Source organism: Bactrocera neohumeralis, chromosome 4, assembly GCF_024586455.1.
Source record: "Bactrocera neohumeralis isolate Rockhampton chromosome 4, APGP_CSIRO_Bneo_wtdbg2-racon-allhic-juicebox.fasta_v2, whole genome shotgun sequence".
Classification (NCBI taxonomy): Eukaryota; Metazoa; Arthropoda; class Insecta; order Diptera; family Tephritidae; genus Bactrocera; species Bactrocera neohumeralis.
The window spans coordinates 6,777,790-6,795,253 of record NC_065921.1 but is presented as its reverse complement, the minus strand read 5'-3'; the positions used below and the strand labels follow the sequence as shown (position 1 = coordinate 6,795,253).

General features: G+C 36.7%; 2 protein-coding genes across 31 annotated transcripts in view; one reads left to right on the top strand and one right to left on the bottom strand.

Annotated features, from left to right (window-relative positions):
- LOC126756866 (sorbin and SH3 domain-containing protein 1) overlaps positions 1-17,464 on the bottom strand; it is a 93,405-nt gene that overhangs the window by 2,922 nt on the left and 73,019 nt on the right. For 8 of the 30 annotated variants that reach the window (XM_050470333.1, XM_050470313.1, XM_050470315.1 and 5 more), the window contains one exon: positions 17,077-17,127. The exons of 18 other annotated variants lie outside the window; for them this stretch is intronic. In XM_050470333.1, coding sequence (XP_050326290.1) covers positions 17,077-17,127 — 51 coding nt within the window. Of the gene's footprint in view, positions 1-2,520; positions 2,529-5,649; positions 6,036-6,067; positions 6,275-12,817; positions 13,748-17,072; positions 17,128-17,464 lie in introns of those variants that run through there. 4 more of the 30 variants (XM_050470334.1, XM_050470329.1, XM_050470331.1 and 1 more) reach the window with 4 other exon arrangements.
- The window catches only part of LOC126756915 (protein immune deficiency), a 243,375-nt gene that overhangs the window by 194,384 nt on the left and 31,527 nt on the right, over positions 1-17,464 (top strand). The gene's annotated exons all lie outside the window — the stretch shown is intronic.

Here is a 17,464-nt window from a genome sequence, read left to right as displayed (position 1 = left end):
AATACGATAAAGAAAGATAACTCTTATTAGCAAAAAACTATTTTGGTCAGAAATTGGGATCGAACCTAAGCTTGGTGGAGATGTAAAGTCAATGCACATACAGGTACTATTTGACTTCAAAATGAAACTAGATCACTTCTAGACCAAATTGTAAATCACTCAGAATCAGTCTAAAAAGTTGATTTAAGTTGATTTTAAATGATTTTAAGAGTTATAGGGAGCCAGCACTAATAAATTAAATCACTGGATGAAGAAGGTAAATGTTTTTTAGCAGACTGTTTAAGTAATTTTTTAATTAACCCTCATTAATTTTGATTCTCACGAAGAAAGAAAGAAGAAAGGTTCTCTTTTTGGAACTGGATTCACCCGTTTTATACCGGAGTTGAAAATTTATTCCAACTTGACCGAAACTTGTTACGTTTTTGCGTGTTAAATTAGTTTTAATATTTAATTTATTTTTATAGTCTTTTATGAAATATTTGTAATTTTATTTCATAAATTTGAGTGAACACAGTCAGCACATTTTCAAAAATAGTTGAATTTATCTAATCGAAAATTGTTAGACAGCAGTTTTTATATTTTGAACATTGAAACATTCATACCCTGTCATCCAAACCATATCATGAACAGGGTATATTAGATTCGGTTAGGTTAAGATGGAAGCTGGTCTTCCTTTTTTCTTTTGGTTCTTTGTGATACCAGATAGAGCTCCATCATGGTCCATCATGATTAGTCATCCTTTAGGATGTCTGCGCTTGACGCGAATTTCAATAGACTCTGCGGCCTCACTATCGATACCTCCTCCAGTGTATCATACCGTGGGACCTCAGATGCTCACAGCGTAGTCTTGCCAATGCGGGACAAGTGCACAAGAGATACTTCATTGTTTCCCTGGTGCCCTGTTCTAAACATTTCCTGCAGCCTTATCGATCTGTCAGCCCCATTTTGCGACATCCTGACAGTGACCAGTTACAGGGTATATTAAGTTTGCCACGAAGTTCGCTCAGTTTTTGAGCTATCGATCTGAAACACACACGTCTTTTTCTATTAAGAAGCTGTTTAATTGTCGGAACCGCCGCTATCGAACTGGTGTGCTGTATAGCTGCCAAACAAATTGATCTATCAATATCAGGTCCTTGTAGGGAAAACTTTTTCTAATGACAAACTAACGAAATTTGGCATATATTATTATCCAATGCAACGTTCCAATTACTGAAGAAATTGCTTGAATCGGACCACTTTGACTTATGCCATACAAATTGATCGGTCAGAATCAAGATCCCTTTATAATATTTTTCGCCATAAAAGACCTATTAAGCGTATTATAGTTTGTTAATGTTTTTTGTTATTATACATTATATGTAAATCGATTTACTTTTATCTGCTTAGCGAATCGCCGGTTCAATGCTCATGAATTATTGCACAATCGTCTTGATAAACAACTTGTATATTTTATATCACAAACATTACAATGACATTACTAAGTATTTTTATTGTTGTTGTTTTATAATATACGTAATGCAAAATTCCACGAATAATTTATGAGTAGCTAGCTATTCATTAATTAACATTTTTATTGTCGCGCTGGGGGGGAGACATTTCACTGGCATATTGACACGAAATCAACATATAAATATATCTGTGTTTATTCATATAAAATTCTTGCATACAAGTAGCGTAGGACTAGTTCAAAACTAGCGCCAAATTAATACAATCGGGAGATGGTACTTTTTCGAATTAATAGTGCTTTTTATTGTTACTTTTCATATGAATGTCTGAGGACTGATTGCCGGCTCTGTGCGATAGTGCTGCCATGTGAGATAGTAAAGTTTACTGTCGATTATTTTTTCAAACTGGAAATCTGAAATCACGAAATCTGTGTCGCAGTACCAGCTTAATCTGTACATGTACTATACATATGTCGTTCATTTGCGCTCTTTGCATTTGTCCACATTTAATTAGATTTATGTTTAATTGCGCTAAAAACACAATTAGAAAATGTATAGCGATTGTCACGCGCCGAAAGCCAACCGGTGAACAATGCGAGTTAAGTCTCAATGAATGGATAAATGTTTGATGACGCTCTCTCCGCGGCAGGTGCGAGCGCTAAACTTTTTTGTTGTGTTTTGTACTTGCGACTTATTTGGTCTAGTGAAATTCGAAACCATTGAAAGTGCAGCTTGTTTTCAAGCTTAGAAAAAGAGGCTTTCAATAGCATATATATATTATTGCTGCATATATGTATGTATATATGATGACTGTCTACATACCGACGCCAGCGCAAACGTTACAAAAAAAAATTATAAAAATATTTCTATATAATTAGCTACGAAAATCCCGACTTAACAATGCGACTAGAGAAAATAGACTGTCACTGATTGCTGTCATACAAATCATTGATCGTTCAGTGGAAACTTGATTGTCGCACGCTGATCGCCTCAATGTTTTTCAATTGTTTGTAGATACACTTTTGCCTTGACATAAAGAACTTAGTGATGGCCGACAAAGAAAAGCCGAAACGCGGGAATCTTCTGCGGCGCAGCGCCTAACGCGCACACATACACACGCAAGTATATATTTATTAAAAAATTTATGTACAAAAAGTATTTGCGTCGCCGCAAATTTATTGAATCAAGCAATTGTCGACTAACAGCAAATAATAATTGTCAAATAACAATTAGTAGGTCGCCGCCGCAAAGCGCGTGCTCGCTGGCGTGCTGTCGTGCAGGCGAAAGAGTGGGGCGGCAAGCGGATCGACACAGCACCAGTTACTAGTAAGTAAGGGCCGTCGTGTCTGTTGTAAGACCTTCGTTGGGTGGTTCGAATGAATTCAATTCAAATGGGCGCACTATGATTACAAGCATGTGTGTGTTTGTGTGCGTCAAAGCGGCGAGTGAACGTGAGTTTGGGTGGCTGACACGACTGACGTCTCAAGCTGACTGCCTCGCCTTCAGTTACAAAAGTGAGGTAAACAAACAGTTAGATAAACACAAATAAAGCTAAAAAACAAGTATGTATGTATGTGTGTGGCAATTTGTTATTGAATATGAAAAACAACACATTTTTATCTAATTTCCTGACTTTATCTGCAGATAAGCTTTTTTAAAGAAATTTAATTTGTTCGGCTGGCGTGGCATTTTCCGCATGAGCAGCTGGAAATTGTTTAATTATTTTGATTGCCGTATGCATAACTTGCTTGGTTTGCTGTGATTGACGGTAAAAAGTAATAATTGCATGCACAGCTAGTAATTGCATGCATAAATACATACATACATATGTATATATTATATGTACACATTTTTGAAGCGTAAATAATAATGAAATATCGTATGGGGAAATAATGCAAATAAAAGCAGGAAATATGTTAAAGTGGAGATTTTGTTGTGTAATATTTAGTCTGTTTGCTTGTAAGCGAGCAGAAAAAAACACTCGCTAAAACTCGCTATTTAGACTCGATTATTTTTTCGAGTTCACAGAATTGTTCAAAAAAGATGAAACGTTAACACGTTAATTTCGGTTGCAAAGAAGATAATATGGCTTTACGGGTTTCAAACAATGAAATTTTTTATTGTCTTAATAAATTCTTCAACACCTCTAGAATATTGTCCTAAATTTTCAAGTTGATCCGAGTAATAGTTTCGGAGATACAGTTTTGAGAACTTATGCGCTCGAGGCTGCCTAGGCTAAGTGTGCCGTCTTTAAACGCGTTTTTCCCGAAACTGTGTTTTTGAAGTCGGTTGACAAAATTTCTCGAGAACTACTCAACCGATCTTCATGAAATTTTACTCTGGTCTTTAAGACTTGGCCGAAGGATTTTTTCGATTACAACTATTTGAAAAAAAAAATGTCGCGGAATTTTAATTATTTTCTACAAATGTCAGCCAAAAATCCAATTTTCAATTTTTTTCCCTTCTTCGAAGTTCTATGTTAAGGATTTAACTAAAAATCGTATTTTTTTTGTTTATATTTTAAATGATCCTGTAAGGATTTGTTCCGCCAACGCGGGCGCATCTTTTTTCGGGGGGTCACCGGAAACGGCGACGCAATGGCCGAGTTTAAAATATTTTTTTCCAAAAATTTCAGAATTTCTTTGTTAATAGTGTATGTTTGTAACAATAAAATATTTAATTTTTTATATGAGAAAAAACTGTTGAAAAAGGCTATTTTTTACCCCAGGAAATCCATGACAAATGATATCTTCATCTTCATTTTGAAAGGTCGCTTTGTATGTCAACTATATTTGATTGTCCAATCTGAACAATTCGTTCAAAGATTATAGTGCTGCCTTGAAAAATAACCTATGCCAAATATACAAGGACTTGATTTTGATTGGTCTGTTTATATGACAGCTAAACGCTATAGTAGGCCGATCTGTAAAATTGGTTTGAAGATTGTACTGTTGTCATGAAAAATTTCGTGAAGATGTATCGTCAAATAAAAAAATAAAAAATTTTTTCATATGTGAGAAATGTTTCAGGTCGAGATCTCAAAAATTCAGGCAAAATGAATTGAGTTCTGTTAAGACAGTAAGAACGTTTCACAAGTTCACTGATCACCTCAATATAGTAATTATAATAGATGCAGTAGTAATTAGGAAATATTTGAATGTATTCGACATATTTAAAAATGGCTCTATGATACACTTGCCTAAATATGGTTACAGATCACTGTACCATGCCGATGGGAATCGGATCTATATAACTATAATAATTTTATAAGTTAACTCAACAACACTCCCCAAAATTATGTGGAAATATTCTCTGTTCTGTTGTTAGAAAGAGGAAGGAAAAAAATAATCTTAAGATTCGATGCACTAATAAATGATCTTACAGTGAATGGTAAAAGAAAATCTATCGACATTACATGGTGTGTTGGACCACTTATACTAAACAAAATGCTCAGCTATAAAAAGAAGACACCCGAAATCGCTTGGAGTCTCTCGAGATGTATAAAATTAACGCTTTTGAGAGAAATGCGCTAATTTCATACACTCATACGTTCAATTCAAAGTTGTTCCGCATATGCAATAAAGAAAGAGAAAAGTAATCGAGTAATAGCAAAAAATTGATGGAAAGAAAAAATAAATTGGCTGAGTGGAGCTAATCAAATGTAGAACAAACCAATTTCGTTTGACCCAGAAAGAGATTCGCTTTAACAGCTTCAACTATTGCCTCGCCTCCCTCCAGAAAAGCATTACACTAAAGTGTTAAATAAAAAAAACATACAAAAAGAATAATAATAGACAAAAACTTGCCGAAAACTGAAAAATAATTACAGACCAAAAGACTAAAGCAACAAAAATAAAAAAAAATACAAATTGCTATATTGATGCGGTAAATTGATTGCGCGCCAGTCAGACCAGCTTGTCACTTAGCGCTTGTCTGCGGTCTGTGCGCGTCGCAGCGGCCGCACCAGCTGTCGGACGAGCTTTGCCTTGTGATGCCGGTTATTTTTGTGGCGCGTTTAATTTACACTTTCACTACTGCGCAAGCGGGCAACAACTTTTCCACAACACTTTTCCCACAACTTTTTTATTTTGTGCTTAACTTTTTCGTATCGTTTTGTTGCTGCTTTTTCATAGTGACTTTAACAAAAGCGCTGCTTGGCGGGTTAACTACCTAAGCATGTATAAAATTGCACATAAAATACCTCGCAAAGCGTTGCACTGTCTAGCGCCCGGCATTTGACGGTGTGCGGCGGTGCGCGGCGCGGCGACCAGCAACGTCGTCAGATAAGACAACTTGTAGACACTAAACTGTAAACTGAACTGAATTGAACTTTATGGCCGCATGCAAAATTAAGTGTTTTCCACTTTTTTTCAACCGCTATTCAACGAACAATGCAATCAGCGCGGCGTGTGGCGATTGGAGTGCGGCAAGCTGAGACGCGCGCTGTCTACGGGCAGGCGGCGCGCTTCGAATTACGCGCGTATCAATTGTTTGCTAATTAGAACAGTTCACAAATAACAACAACAATAATGCAAAATATGCAGTTCGTTGCCGCAGTCGCTAATGTTATCTTGGCGTGCGGCGGCACGCCACTGCCGCTCGTCTGTGTTAACACTTACTCGCGTATAATTCTATTATATCCAGTGAACGTGCTTATAGCGTCGTTTTGTTCTTCAATTTGATTTTCTATTTGGCTCAGCTGCTGCGCCTTCGCGAAAGTCTACTTGAACTCACTTGAAATGAAAAATTCGACACAATTCAACCGTTAACCGTTAGCGTGTGCACATTACTGGCGGGCGCGCATCGTTCAACTGTTTGTGGCGCCGTTCGATTGGGGCACTCAGCCAGTTGCTCCACTGCCGGCTGCGCTACTCCCAGTTAGTACGACCGTGCATGCTTCTGGCGCAGATTTCGCGATGAGTCTCAGTCGCCAAGTACTCGGGTGTGCTCACGTACTTTCATTTAGATTTGCAACGGTCTTTTATTAGAGTGACTGGTTTGTACGCACTGTGGCGCATTTAGAACATTTGTGGGGCAAATATTATCTCTGGGACTCACAATCGAGTGAAAGTGGGAGATAGTTTTTTCGAAGAAGGATAATAATTGACAGGCTGGAAAAAAAAAATTCGAAAAAAATTTATAGTTTTTCCTTATTTTTGAAAAGTTACATCAATGTTATAAAAAAGCGCGAAGTCATCAAAAACTTGTCTCATGTAGGTCGTCCATCCGTTGCTGTAAACCAAAAAAGTTAGGGAAACAGCGCTTGAAAATTATCCTGCTGACGCCAAAGAGATAGCAGAGGATCTCAATATTTCCTACGGCTGGGCTTAAGACATTTTGGTTAATGTTTTAGGTATGAATGTATCAATACAAGACTTGTACTAAGACACCAAAAAACAACGTCGAGTAGAGGTCGCAAAATAGGTGCTTGACAACGTAGCTGAGGACCCTACATTCATCAAGCGCATCATTACTTTTTATTTTGCGGGAGCTTATGAATATTAAGTCGAAACTTATCCAACAATATAGGGAATGATCTTCCAAAAATGAGACGAAACCAAAGAAAAGTACGCTGAAGACCCCGAAGGCATTATAACAAATGTATGGAAAATTGATTTGATCGTTGGCTCAAGAGCCTATTTTAATACTTATATTAAAATATGTGAAAGTGTCTTCAGTCCGGGTCAATTTTGAGCATATGTTATGTATTCAAAAAAGAATGTTCCCCTGTTGACCTTAAAAATAATTTCTCCTACTAATATCAGACTATTGTTGTTATATATCTCCGTTAAAATGACCCATAGAGATATTTTACTATTCCCCCAAATATAAAATATAGAACTAACTTACAATTACTAAAATTTATAATTAAATTTTATTTCGATTCCATTCATCTTGCGTCACTGTAATCATATGCTATTTGACTTACTGACTTATGGAGCGCACGCTAAATTGCTCGTTACTCTCATTTGACGCACTACCGTAACGACAGACTCTCCATTTGGTGTTTTCATACTAATACTTGCACTGTGATTACGATTTTCATATGTGCCACGAGGGTAATTCGTAGTTAATTCACTTGTAGTTGTAATTAATATCTCAACAATGCGGTTAGATTGTTCACTCTTGTACTCAGCGCTCGATGCTTCTCCGCAAATACTGAGCACCAATTTGTTTTGTTGATTTACAACAACTTTACGTGATAACAATTTTTTTTGTCATCTTATGGTGCTTTAAAGTTGCGATATGTTTACCTTTTTGCCGTTTGTTTATTTTTCATGAAAGATCTGAGTACGATAGTTCAATTTCTAGTCTGTCTGCTTCGTTTTTTCGCTATTTGTTATTTTTGTTAGGGCTCATTTAAGTATAGCATGTACTATTTTACGTTAAGTATTTAGGTACGCGAAAAATAAGTTTTGGTGTGTAATCAGTTTCCCCATCTACTTATTGTGATAATTGCCATTGTAATTGTTCTTTGTGGAGTGCTGAGAGAAATTATATTAAAGAAGTTATGTTTTTTATACCCTGAGCAGGGTGCACTAAGTTTGCCACGAAATTCTAACGACCAGAGGAAAACATCGGAAATTCTATAAAATATAATAAATTGCGTGACTGTGTAACTGAGTAACTGCTTTGCGAATTAGTCCCTTATTTTTTAAGATAATTTTGCAATTTCGTACATGTCCTTTCCTTCCTGAGAAGCTGCTTATATGCACATACATATGTCGGAACCGATAGAGTCGATAACGGATCACTAAAGCATACGAGCTCTTCGACCAAAGACAAGTTCTTATATGAAAACTTTTTGATTTGTGAAGGGTATTCTAGCTTGGTGCAACCGAAGTTAACTTTTTTTGCTTCTCTTTTGTTAAATTCAGTCAAATTAGTGTATTCAATTAAATGCTTAATTAAATTAAGGTTTTGTGTTAGTGTGGGAAAAGAGAAAGGAGCGTTATGTAGTGGATAAAGTTCAAACTGAACTTACTTTTTACTACAACGAATTTGTGAGAGGTAACGAAATCACGTCAGTGCAGCAATTTATGTGACACCACTGATTATAATTATACGAGAAATATAAATTATAAAAAAATGTGTAAAAGGTTGCCAACTGATTGGAATTATCCGCAAAGTTAGAGAAAAATATTACAAACTGTAAAGGTTAAAAAAGTTTACAGCTGAAAATTTCTTTCGAAAGGGTTACCAACTACTTAAAATTTTTAGTTTGTTACCTCTACCAAAACTTTAAAATTTTATGAGATTTGGAAATACTACTATATGGGTAAAAAATTGAAGAGGTTGGTGAAGCTAAAAATTATAAGTAGTTTTCTAGGTGGGTTTCCACCTCTTTACAATTTAATAAAATGTTTAACGTATAAAAAAAGTTATTTTTAATTCAATTTATCAAAGGAGTTTGCATAGTTTTCAAAAAATTATGAAAAAGGATTACCACCTGTTTAAATTTAATGCTTATTTAATTTACTAAAATTAATTAAATATTACTGTGTGTGTAATAAACTGTTGAAAGCAAGAAACTAAAAGCTGTAAAAAATTTTGTGGTTGCCACCTGTTCAAAATAAAATTTGTAATAAAATAAATTTATTTTAATTTAATATACTAAAGGAGTTCGCATAGTTTTAATGTTGAAAAAATTCTGGAAAAGTGTTGCCACCTGTTTAACGCTTATTTAAATTAATAAAATTAATGAAATATTACTGTGTGGGTAATAAACTGCTTTAAAGCAAGAAACTAAAAGCTGTCAAAAAATTTTGAGGTTGCCACCTGTTCAAAATAAATTTGGTTACATAATAAAATTATTTTTAATTTAATTCACCAAGGCAGTTCCTATAGATTTAAAGTTGAAAAAGTTCTGGAAAAGGTTTGCCAGCTGTTATGATTTTATGCTTAATTAAATTTTTAAAATTAATAAAATAGTACTACTATGTGGGTAATAAACTACTTTAAAGTAATAAACTAAAAACTGTACAAAAAATATTGTGGTTGCCACCTGTTCAAAATAAAATGGGTAACATAAATGAAATATAAAAAGAAGTGTCTAAAGAGTTTACAAAGTTTTCAAGTTTAAGAAAATTTGCAAAAGCGTTACCACCTGTTTTAATTTTTGTGTTCCATTAAATTAATACAAATAATGAATTAATACAAGACAAGAAAAAACTAAAAAGGTTTATGAAACCAAAAACTGTTAATTGTTTTTGACGTTGCCACTTGTTTGTAGTAAAACAACTAAAGTTAAATTATACAAAAAATTTGAGAACTGTTGCCGCCTAGTTCAATTTTTGTTTAATTAAAGTTAATGAAAAGCTTGTTTTTGTAAATGCTTTCTTTAGACGATATTTTTGAGCAAAGTTGCACTTGTTTGAAAACTAAATCTCTATTAATTGATTCCAAAAAGAGGCCTATCACTGTTAATGATAAAACTGAGACCAATCTCCGATTAAGGCTCCAGGGTGTCCGAATTCTGCTCGGACTAAGATTCTAAGAGATGCCCCAACTATTCTTGCTCAGGCTCCGAAAGTAAAATAAAATATAAAGTTCCAATATCTTTGTGGTTTGTTGAGTATAGCACTCGTTTGAAAAATTTGCTTATAAAATGTTTGTCAAATAAATTCAGTTATATTTTTTTTAAATTCTTTGTAATTTAAATCTCTCTATTCTCTTAATTGCCTTTTGCTACGCTTCAGTTGCAGCTAATTACATTGCTATAAAATTACCTATATACATACATACATATGTATATACCCATAAATATGTACAATATATGTTTTTGTACTTGCAAACACCATACTACACAGTCCACTTCACTTCTGAGGGTTACTATTATACATATACATATGTATTATATATGTATGTATGTATGTGTGTTTTTGCAGTCTCCCGCATTCACTGCATTGTGACTCGTGTCATTTATTAAAAGAACTTTTTCTAAGGAAATGACCTTCTTTTGTTCCGTTTTTTGGCGGTTAAATTCTAGCCTTTGGGTGAAGGTGTTCGCCACATGGCATTTATGCCAAGGCTTTGCAGTGTAAATTACTTTAAATTGCATTTAATAGCTAAAATTATTATTTCTCTAAGGCATAGGCATATTCGGAAGGATTTCAATTTCATATGCGCCAAATATAATTATATGCAAATTTCTGAAAATTGCCCTATTTTAGAGAAATGGCTTCGTAGTCTGCAGAAATAAAGTGTGTATAGATGTATGCTGTACATAATGACCTTAAAAGCAATTCTTTAAACTCGAGTCACAGTTTATTTAAAGGAAAATACTAATGTGAAGTAAAACTCATGTAGCCTGCAGATTTTTTAGAAGGTTTTCTCATTAGTATCTTATTATTAACATTAATTTTTAAAATAATTTTAAAGTATCCTCGGGTCCTGTTGGGGGATTACTATTTAATAGTTAAAAACATTGTCTTTCTTTTACCATAATTTGGCTGATGTTTTCTGTGAAATCTTTAATCGAACACAACTTTCTGGAAACTAGGGCTCAATAGTTTCTAATTTCATGCTCAAAACTGCAATCAAATTATTGCACAAAAATATAATTCCATATCAATAAAATTTTGAATTTTTTAATCAGCGTAAATTTGAACATTTAAATTAGTTAGAACGATATCGGTTCAATATAAAGATACTAAAAACAGAAAGAGTTTATAAGTTCTGTTTATGTACATTGGGACAAAAAAACACCCGAAAATTGTTATTAAATTTTCCGCGTAAATGATATTTCAAAAAAATGTACATATATTTCTAAATTGGTAGGACTTTAGTTACTAGGCTAAATATGAGCGCGATCTGTCAACCAGTTTGCGATTTTTACAATGGATAAAAGTACCGAACAAAGAGTTTGTCTCAAATTTCGTATTTTTAACCAAAGTTCGTGTACCGAATCATTGCAAATGTTCGAAATTATGGTGATTCAAAAACAAAAGCCTAAGAGTGGTACAAAGCGTTTAAAGACGGTCGAGAGATCGTTGAAGGGATGCCTTGTTCTGGACGACCATCGACCTCTTCAACTGGTGAAAATATTAAAAAGGGAAGTGCTTGGTGCTTGAAAATCGTCAGGCATGCGATGGCAAGAGAGCTCGACATCTCCCGCGAGTCCGTTCGAATGATTTTGGTGAACATTTTGGATATGAAATGCGTTCTTGCTCGACTCGTCTCGATAAAACTGATTTTTTTTTTCAAAAAGAGTACCGTAAATAGGTCTCTTTGGATATGCTTGATCGTGCGAACATTATAACTGAATTTGCTGCTCCGTGGAACCCGTTGTTAGTCGATTGAAGAGATAAAACAAAATTCGCTAAAGGAGCTGAAGGCCATTCCAAGAAGTACGTATGAAAAGTGTTTCGTGGAATGGAAAAATCATTGCTAAGTGAATTATATCTGGTGGGGATTACTTTGAAGGCGACAAAATATATTGATGAATAATTCAATCTGACCTAATTTAATAGTTTTTTTTTTACTATTTCAAAAATAATTAATTGAACCAATTCAAAGAGTAGTGATCCTACTACAGTAGGGCATACCTGACTGGTATTTATACGGATTTATGTGGTGAAAGATCCATCATCATATACTACGTATATAATACCATCCCTTTTAATATAAACCGAATAAGGTGTACTAAGCTACTTAGGTTTTTTATACCCTAAATAGAGAATAATTAATTTTTTTGTGGCATTCAGAAGCAGTTTTCGGAGACGCTGTAATTTATATTCATAAATGAGTCTGAGTGACGAGCTGAGTAGATTTAGCCAAGTCTGTCTGTCTGTCTGTCTGTCTATATATACTATACACGCACTAGGTTCTCAGAGTTTGAGATACCGATCTGAAATCTTTCACATTTCCTCTTATCTCCAAGAAGCTGTTTTATTTTACCGAACCGCCGATATGGGACCACTGTAGCATTTATAACACTACAACCTATACAATTTTTCACTTTGGACCACTGTGCCACTTAGTTATTATTCAAACTGACCAGTCAAAATCAATTTCTTGTATGGAAAACCACTTTTATATATGAAGGGTATTATAGTTTCGGTACAACCAAAATGAATAGTGTTTCTTGCAACCTAATTGTAAACGACCACTACTTTTTTTTAGTTTACCCGTTACTTTTTTGTATCTATTAATAAACTTCTTCCGTATATACAGAAGGTCTAAAACCTTTTGGCCTAGATTTTCAGCAAACTAAATCTATTTTAGTCACTGCTGTAGCTATAAATTTGAACCCGCCTTAACTGCATTGACATACTTTTCATGTAAAAATATTCCCCTATGCAAATTTCTCTCCCTCCACACACATATGCTCACATATACTAATGCAAATAGGACACTAGGATACTAACTCGACTGACGGCGCCTGTTGAACACCAACGGCACCACCGCCTCAATGGCGCGCTGGTTGGCGAGGAAGTCCTGTTTGCGCTCCGGCAACGGCGTATAAGGCAGCCCCTTGGCATTGGTGCGTATACGCACGTTCTGCTCGCGATCGTAGTAATAACCTTTACTAGCGGCAAACGTGCGCGCTGCCTCATAGTCATTGTCCACTGGCACGCCGACTGTCTCGCGACTCACCCACAGTATTTTACCGCAATTGGCAATATTGCAGGAGTCGCTGGAGCGTTGGCGCGACCAGCGGTGTGTTGCCAGCGTTGCGCTGCCATCAGTTGTTGCATTGTTGCTGGCGCCGACAGGTGTCTCAACGCGTTGAAACGCGGGCACTTTACCGGCTAACGCACGCGGCGCAGCAGTCAGCGGCTCTTGTAATGCACGTAAATCATGACAACTCTGATGCAAGCGGCTCGGAGTTGTTGAGGTTGGTATGGCGGGTGTGATGTTGCTGCTGCTGGTGATGTGGTTGTTCAAGTTGGTGGCGCGACCATAATGCTGCGGTTGTTCCGCATTCAAATGGTATCTGCGGTTTGTGGCCACCGTGCTGGGCGGCAAGGGGAAACCATTTTGCGTCGCCTGATAGGAAAATTTACCGATGCGCGTGTACTGCGTTAGCGGACGCGTAGTTTCGTTATGGCACTGCATGTGAGGTGGCGGACTGTCCCACGCACTAATCCACTTCAATTCACTCACAATTCACTATTCACTTTCATTTTTGATTTTATTATTAGCTCACTATTTGCTGCTCACTTATTATCTACACTCTATTTATAAAAAATCGATTTGTATTTCTTGCGCCGATTGGACACGGTGGTGCACGCGGAGCACGCGTCTAATTTCTGATAGACTTGCGGAAAAAGCAGCGGCTCAACGCCGACTGACCAACTTGTCTGCCTTGGTGGTGCAACGTGAGTGTCCAATGCGCCAGCTAAGCCTGTTTACTACTAGCCTCTTAGTCTGGTGGTCTGTTGCCGCTGGCTGGCTAACTTGATTGCCTTGTGGAAGGGCGCTCGATACTAACATTGAGCGCTGCATGATTGCTCTGCCCATTGTTGTTGTTGTAGTTGTTGTTTTGTTATGACTGTTGTTAGCGCTGGCCATGGCAACGCTTTGCACATTTGTGTGAGCGCAACCCCCCGAAAACCACCACCGCCATCACTCTAATTACCAACGCCACCACACTGGCTTTGACGTTGCGAGGTTTTCTGCCACCAACTACGTACTAACTTGGCTAACTAACTAATAGTGTGCGTACTGCAGCGCACCACTGGCCAAGCTAAGGAGGTCACAAAGCACTATTGGTAGTATTGATTTTAAGTCTTGAGCCACAACAACCACACCACCGAACAGGTGTAACGGTGCGCAAGTGGAAAAAAGAACATGAAAATGTTAAGAAAACTAAACGAAATGAAGGAAATGAGTCTTTTGACGGTGCTGCACCTAGCAATTCGCTAACCTTCTCAGCCTGTACTTGCTAAGTAGTGCGCAGTTGTGGACCGGCGACGGAAACGGCTTTTAGCGTTAAGCGTCTTCGATTTGTTGTTTGTTTTGCTTGAGCTTCGCACTTGCCTTCGCCTTCGTGTGCGCGAATTATCTTTTTTGCGGTCAAAAGGAAATATTCCTTTTATTATTAGTTTCATTTTGTTTTCACTTTACTTTTCATAATCTTAATGACGACAGCGTGTTTCTTAAAGGTTACGCGCACTTCGTTGGGTGTGTCAATGGCCTATTGAGCTTGTAGCTTGGCTGCGGTAGAAAGAGCAGCGGACTTTGTAAGTGCCGTGTACGCATAAGAAATGTAAACAAATGATTATTTGTTGTTATTCTTTTTTTGTAACGAAAAACTGCAGTGGGAGGTGAGAGAAAATTAAAGCAAATGTTGTGTCTTATTTTATATTGGAACAGTGTTTAAGACGCTTATCAGCAACTTTCGGAATATTTTATGGTTATTGTGTCTGGTTGTATTTTCACCATGCGCCAAATCTTGGAAGAGAGCCGTGAAAGGAAGATCGACACACACCACCTCTTCGTCGATTTTAAAGCCGCCTTCGACAGCACGAAAAGAAACTGCCTCTATGCCGTCAGAGCTTGGTATCCCCGCAAAGCTAATACGGCTGTGTAAGCTGACGTTGAGCAACACAAAAGCTCCATCAGGATCCGAAAGGACCTCTTCGAGCCGTTCGATACCAAAGGAGAAATTAGACAAGGAGACTACCTATCGTGTGACTTCTTCAATCTATTGTTGGAGCTGGAGAGCTGAATAGAGAAGGTACAATCTTCTATAAGAGTGTACAGCTACTGGCTTACGCCGATGATATTGATATTATTGGCCTCAACAACCGCGCCGTTAGTTCTGCTTTCCCCAGACTGGATAAGGAAGCGAAGCGTATGGGTCTGGTTGTGAACGAGGACAAGACGAAATGTCTCCTGTCATCAAATAAATAGTCGTCGCACTCGCGACTTGGCTCCCACGTCTCTGTTGACAGTTCATAGATAATTTCGTCTATTTTGGAACCAGCATTAAGACCAACAACAACGTTGGCCTCGAAATCTAACGCAGAATATCTCTTGACAACAGGTGCTATTTCGGACTGAGTAGGCAATTGAGAAGTAAAAACCTCTCTCGACGAACAAAGACCAAACTCTACAAGTCACTCATTATTCCCGTCCTGCTATATGGTGCAGAGGCATCGACGATGAAAACATCTGATGGGTCGGCGTTACGAGTATTCGAGAGTAAGGTTCTGCTGAAGATTTATGCTCCTTTGCGCATTGGCAGACGATGGAACGATGAAAACACTCCAGCTTTGAGAGTGTTCGACGCAGTATTTGCCCGGGGAAGCAGAGGAAAAGGATAACCTCTACTCCGTTGGAAAGACCAAGTGGAGAAGGGACACTTGGAATCTCCAATTGGCGCCAAACAACGAGAATGAAGAACGACTAGCGCGCTGTTGTAAGCTCGGCTATAGCCGCGTAAACGGTGACTACGTCCAATAAACAAAAAGAAGTGTCTGGTTGGAAAACATGTTATTCTTGTAACTAAAGTTAGCAGTATTTGGGTCATAAACGACTCTACTATCGAGAGTAATCACTCCTGTAAAATATAGTCTTCTATGTCACTGTAGCAAAAAAGTAAAAATTTCAAACTTTGAAATCAATTACCGAGCTTAAATAGATTAAACGACTATTTTCGAATCGTTTAAGTCAATGTCGAATGGACTGAGATGAATTATGCGCAGTATAGCACTATAGTAAAGGCCTCGTCTATCACTATACGAGTAAATCTAGTGTATACAAGGAATTTAGTATTATTGGGTCAATGAACTCATGGCGCTTTACAAAATAGATTTTTCAGATACGAAAACAGAATAAAATCGCAGAGGGCCAAAGCTGACGAATATGAGATGAGGTAGATTGACATGTTTCATAACCAAAACATTAATCAGAATGTGTTGAGTTGATCCAAAACAGTTGTTGAGATTTCCTGCTGTCTCTCTGATACCATCACAATGACTTTAAAGACGGTTTCTTTAACTTTTTCGATGTTCTCGTCATTAACAAAGGTGGATGGACGACTAAAATGAGATAACATAACCGTATTCTTCATAAAGATTTAGACTTGCGTCTGGAACAAAATCTTACTATCATGCTTACGGACTATGGTGACAGAGGTAGAAATGACCACCAGCTTTACAAGTCTATTCTTCTCAGAAATGAATAATCATTCGAACAAAAAGATCTTGGGGTGAAATTAATTTTTGATTTGTAACATTAAATTTGTATGCCCTTTCTTTTTCTATATAATTAATCTAATTTTTACATTCTATTTGAAATATCGATTATCGTTCTATTTTAAACAGCATTCTAGTCTATGAGTATGCTGTGTTCGATTCGTCGTACCAGAGTACGCTACGTTTGAGTTCTGCTATCTTGTTGAACATTTGACAGGCAAAAACAATAATAAAATTATCTAAGTAAATTCAAAATATAAGATTGTGGGAAAACTCATATTGTAAAGCATAAAACCCCTTACTATTTTATCTATATTCTATTAGAGTCTACGTATCCGATTTATATCAGTTGTCTGTTCGATTAGCCACACTTCAATGGTTAATGAAATGAAAGTGGTTTAACATATAGTACATATTAAGTAACGGGGATACTCGTCATCCCTTAAATCTTCTATGAATATCAGTTATATGTAAGAACTCACCTGCGCGATATCCACTAGGTTTTGGTGGTACTGGTGGATCGTTACCGTCATCTGCGATAACGTGTTTAGAACGTACCAAACGGACATGAAAAAGGACATTTAAAAGTTGAAGATGTTAATAGAAATATAGATAAGGAGAGGGCGTGAAAACTCGTAAGCTATGAAGCCAAAGCAGCAAAAAACGGTATAACCCAGCGAATCAGTCAACCATTATGTAATGACTCTTACACAAATACCAAAGCGTATACGAATATTTTGTAAGTAAAAGATAAAGAGCCGCTAACTACTGAGATAATGGATTTGTAATAATGGCACGAGGTATCGAGAAAATATGATCTTAAATACAAAAATTATTTTTAGGGAACTTATTTCTTATAAGTACGCATGC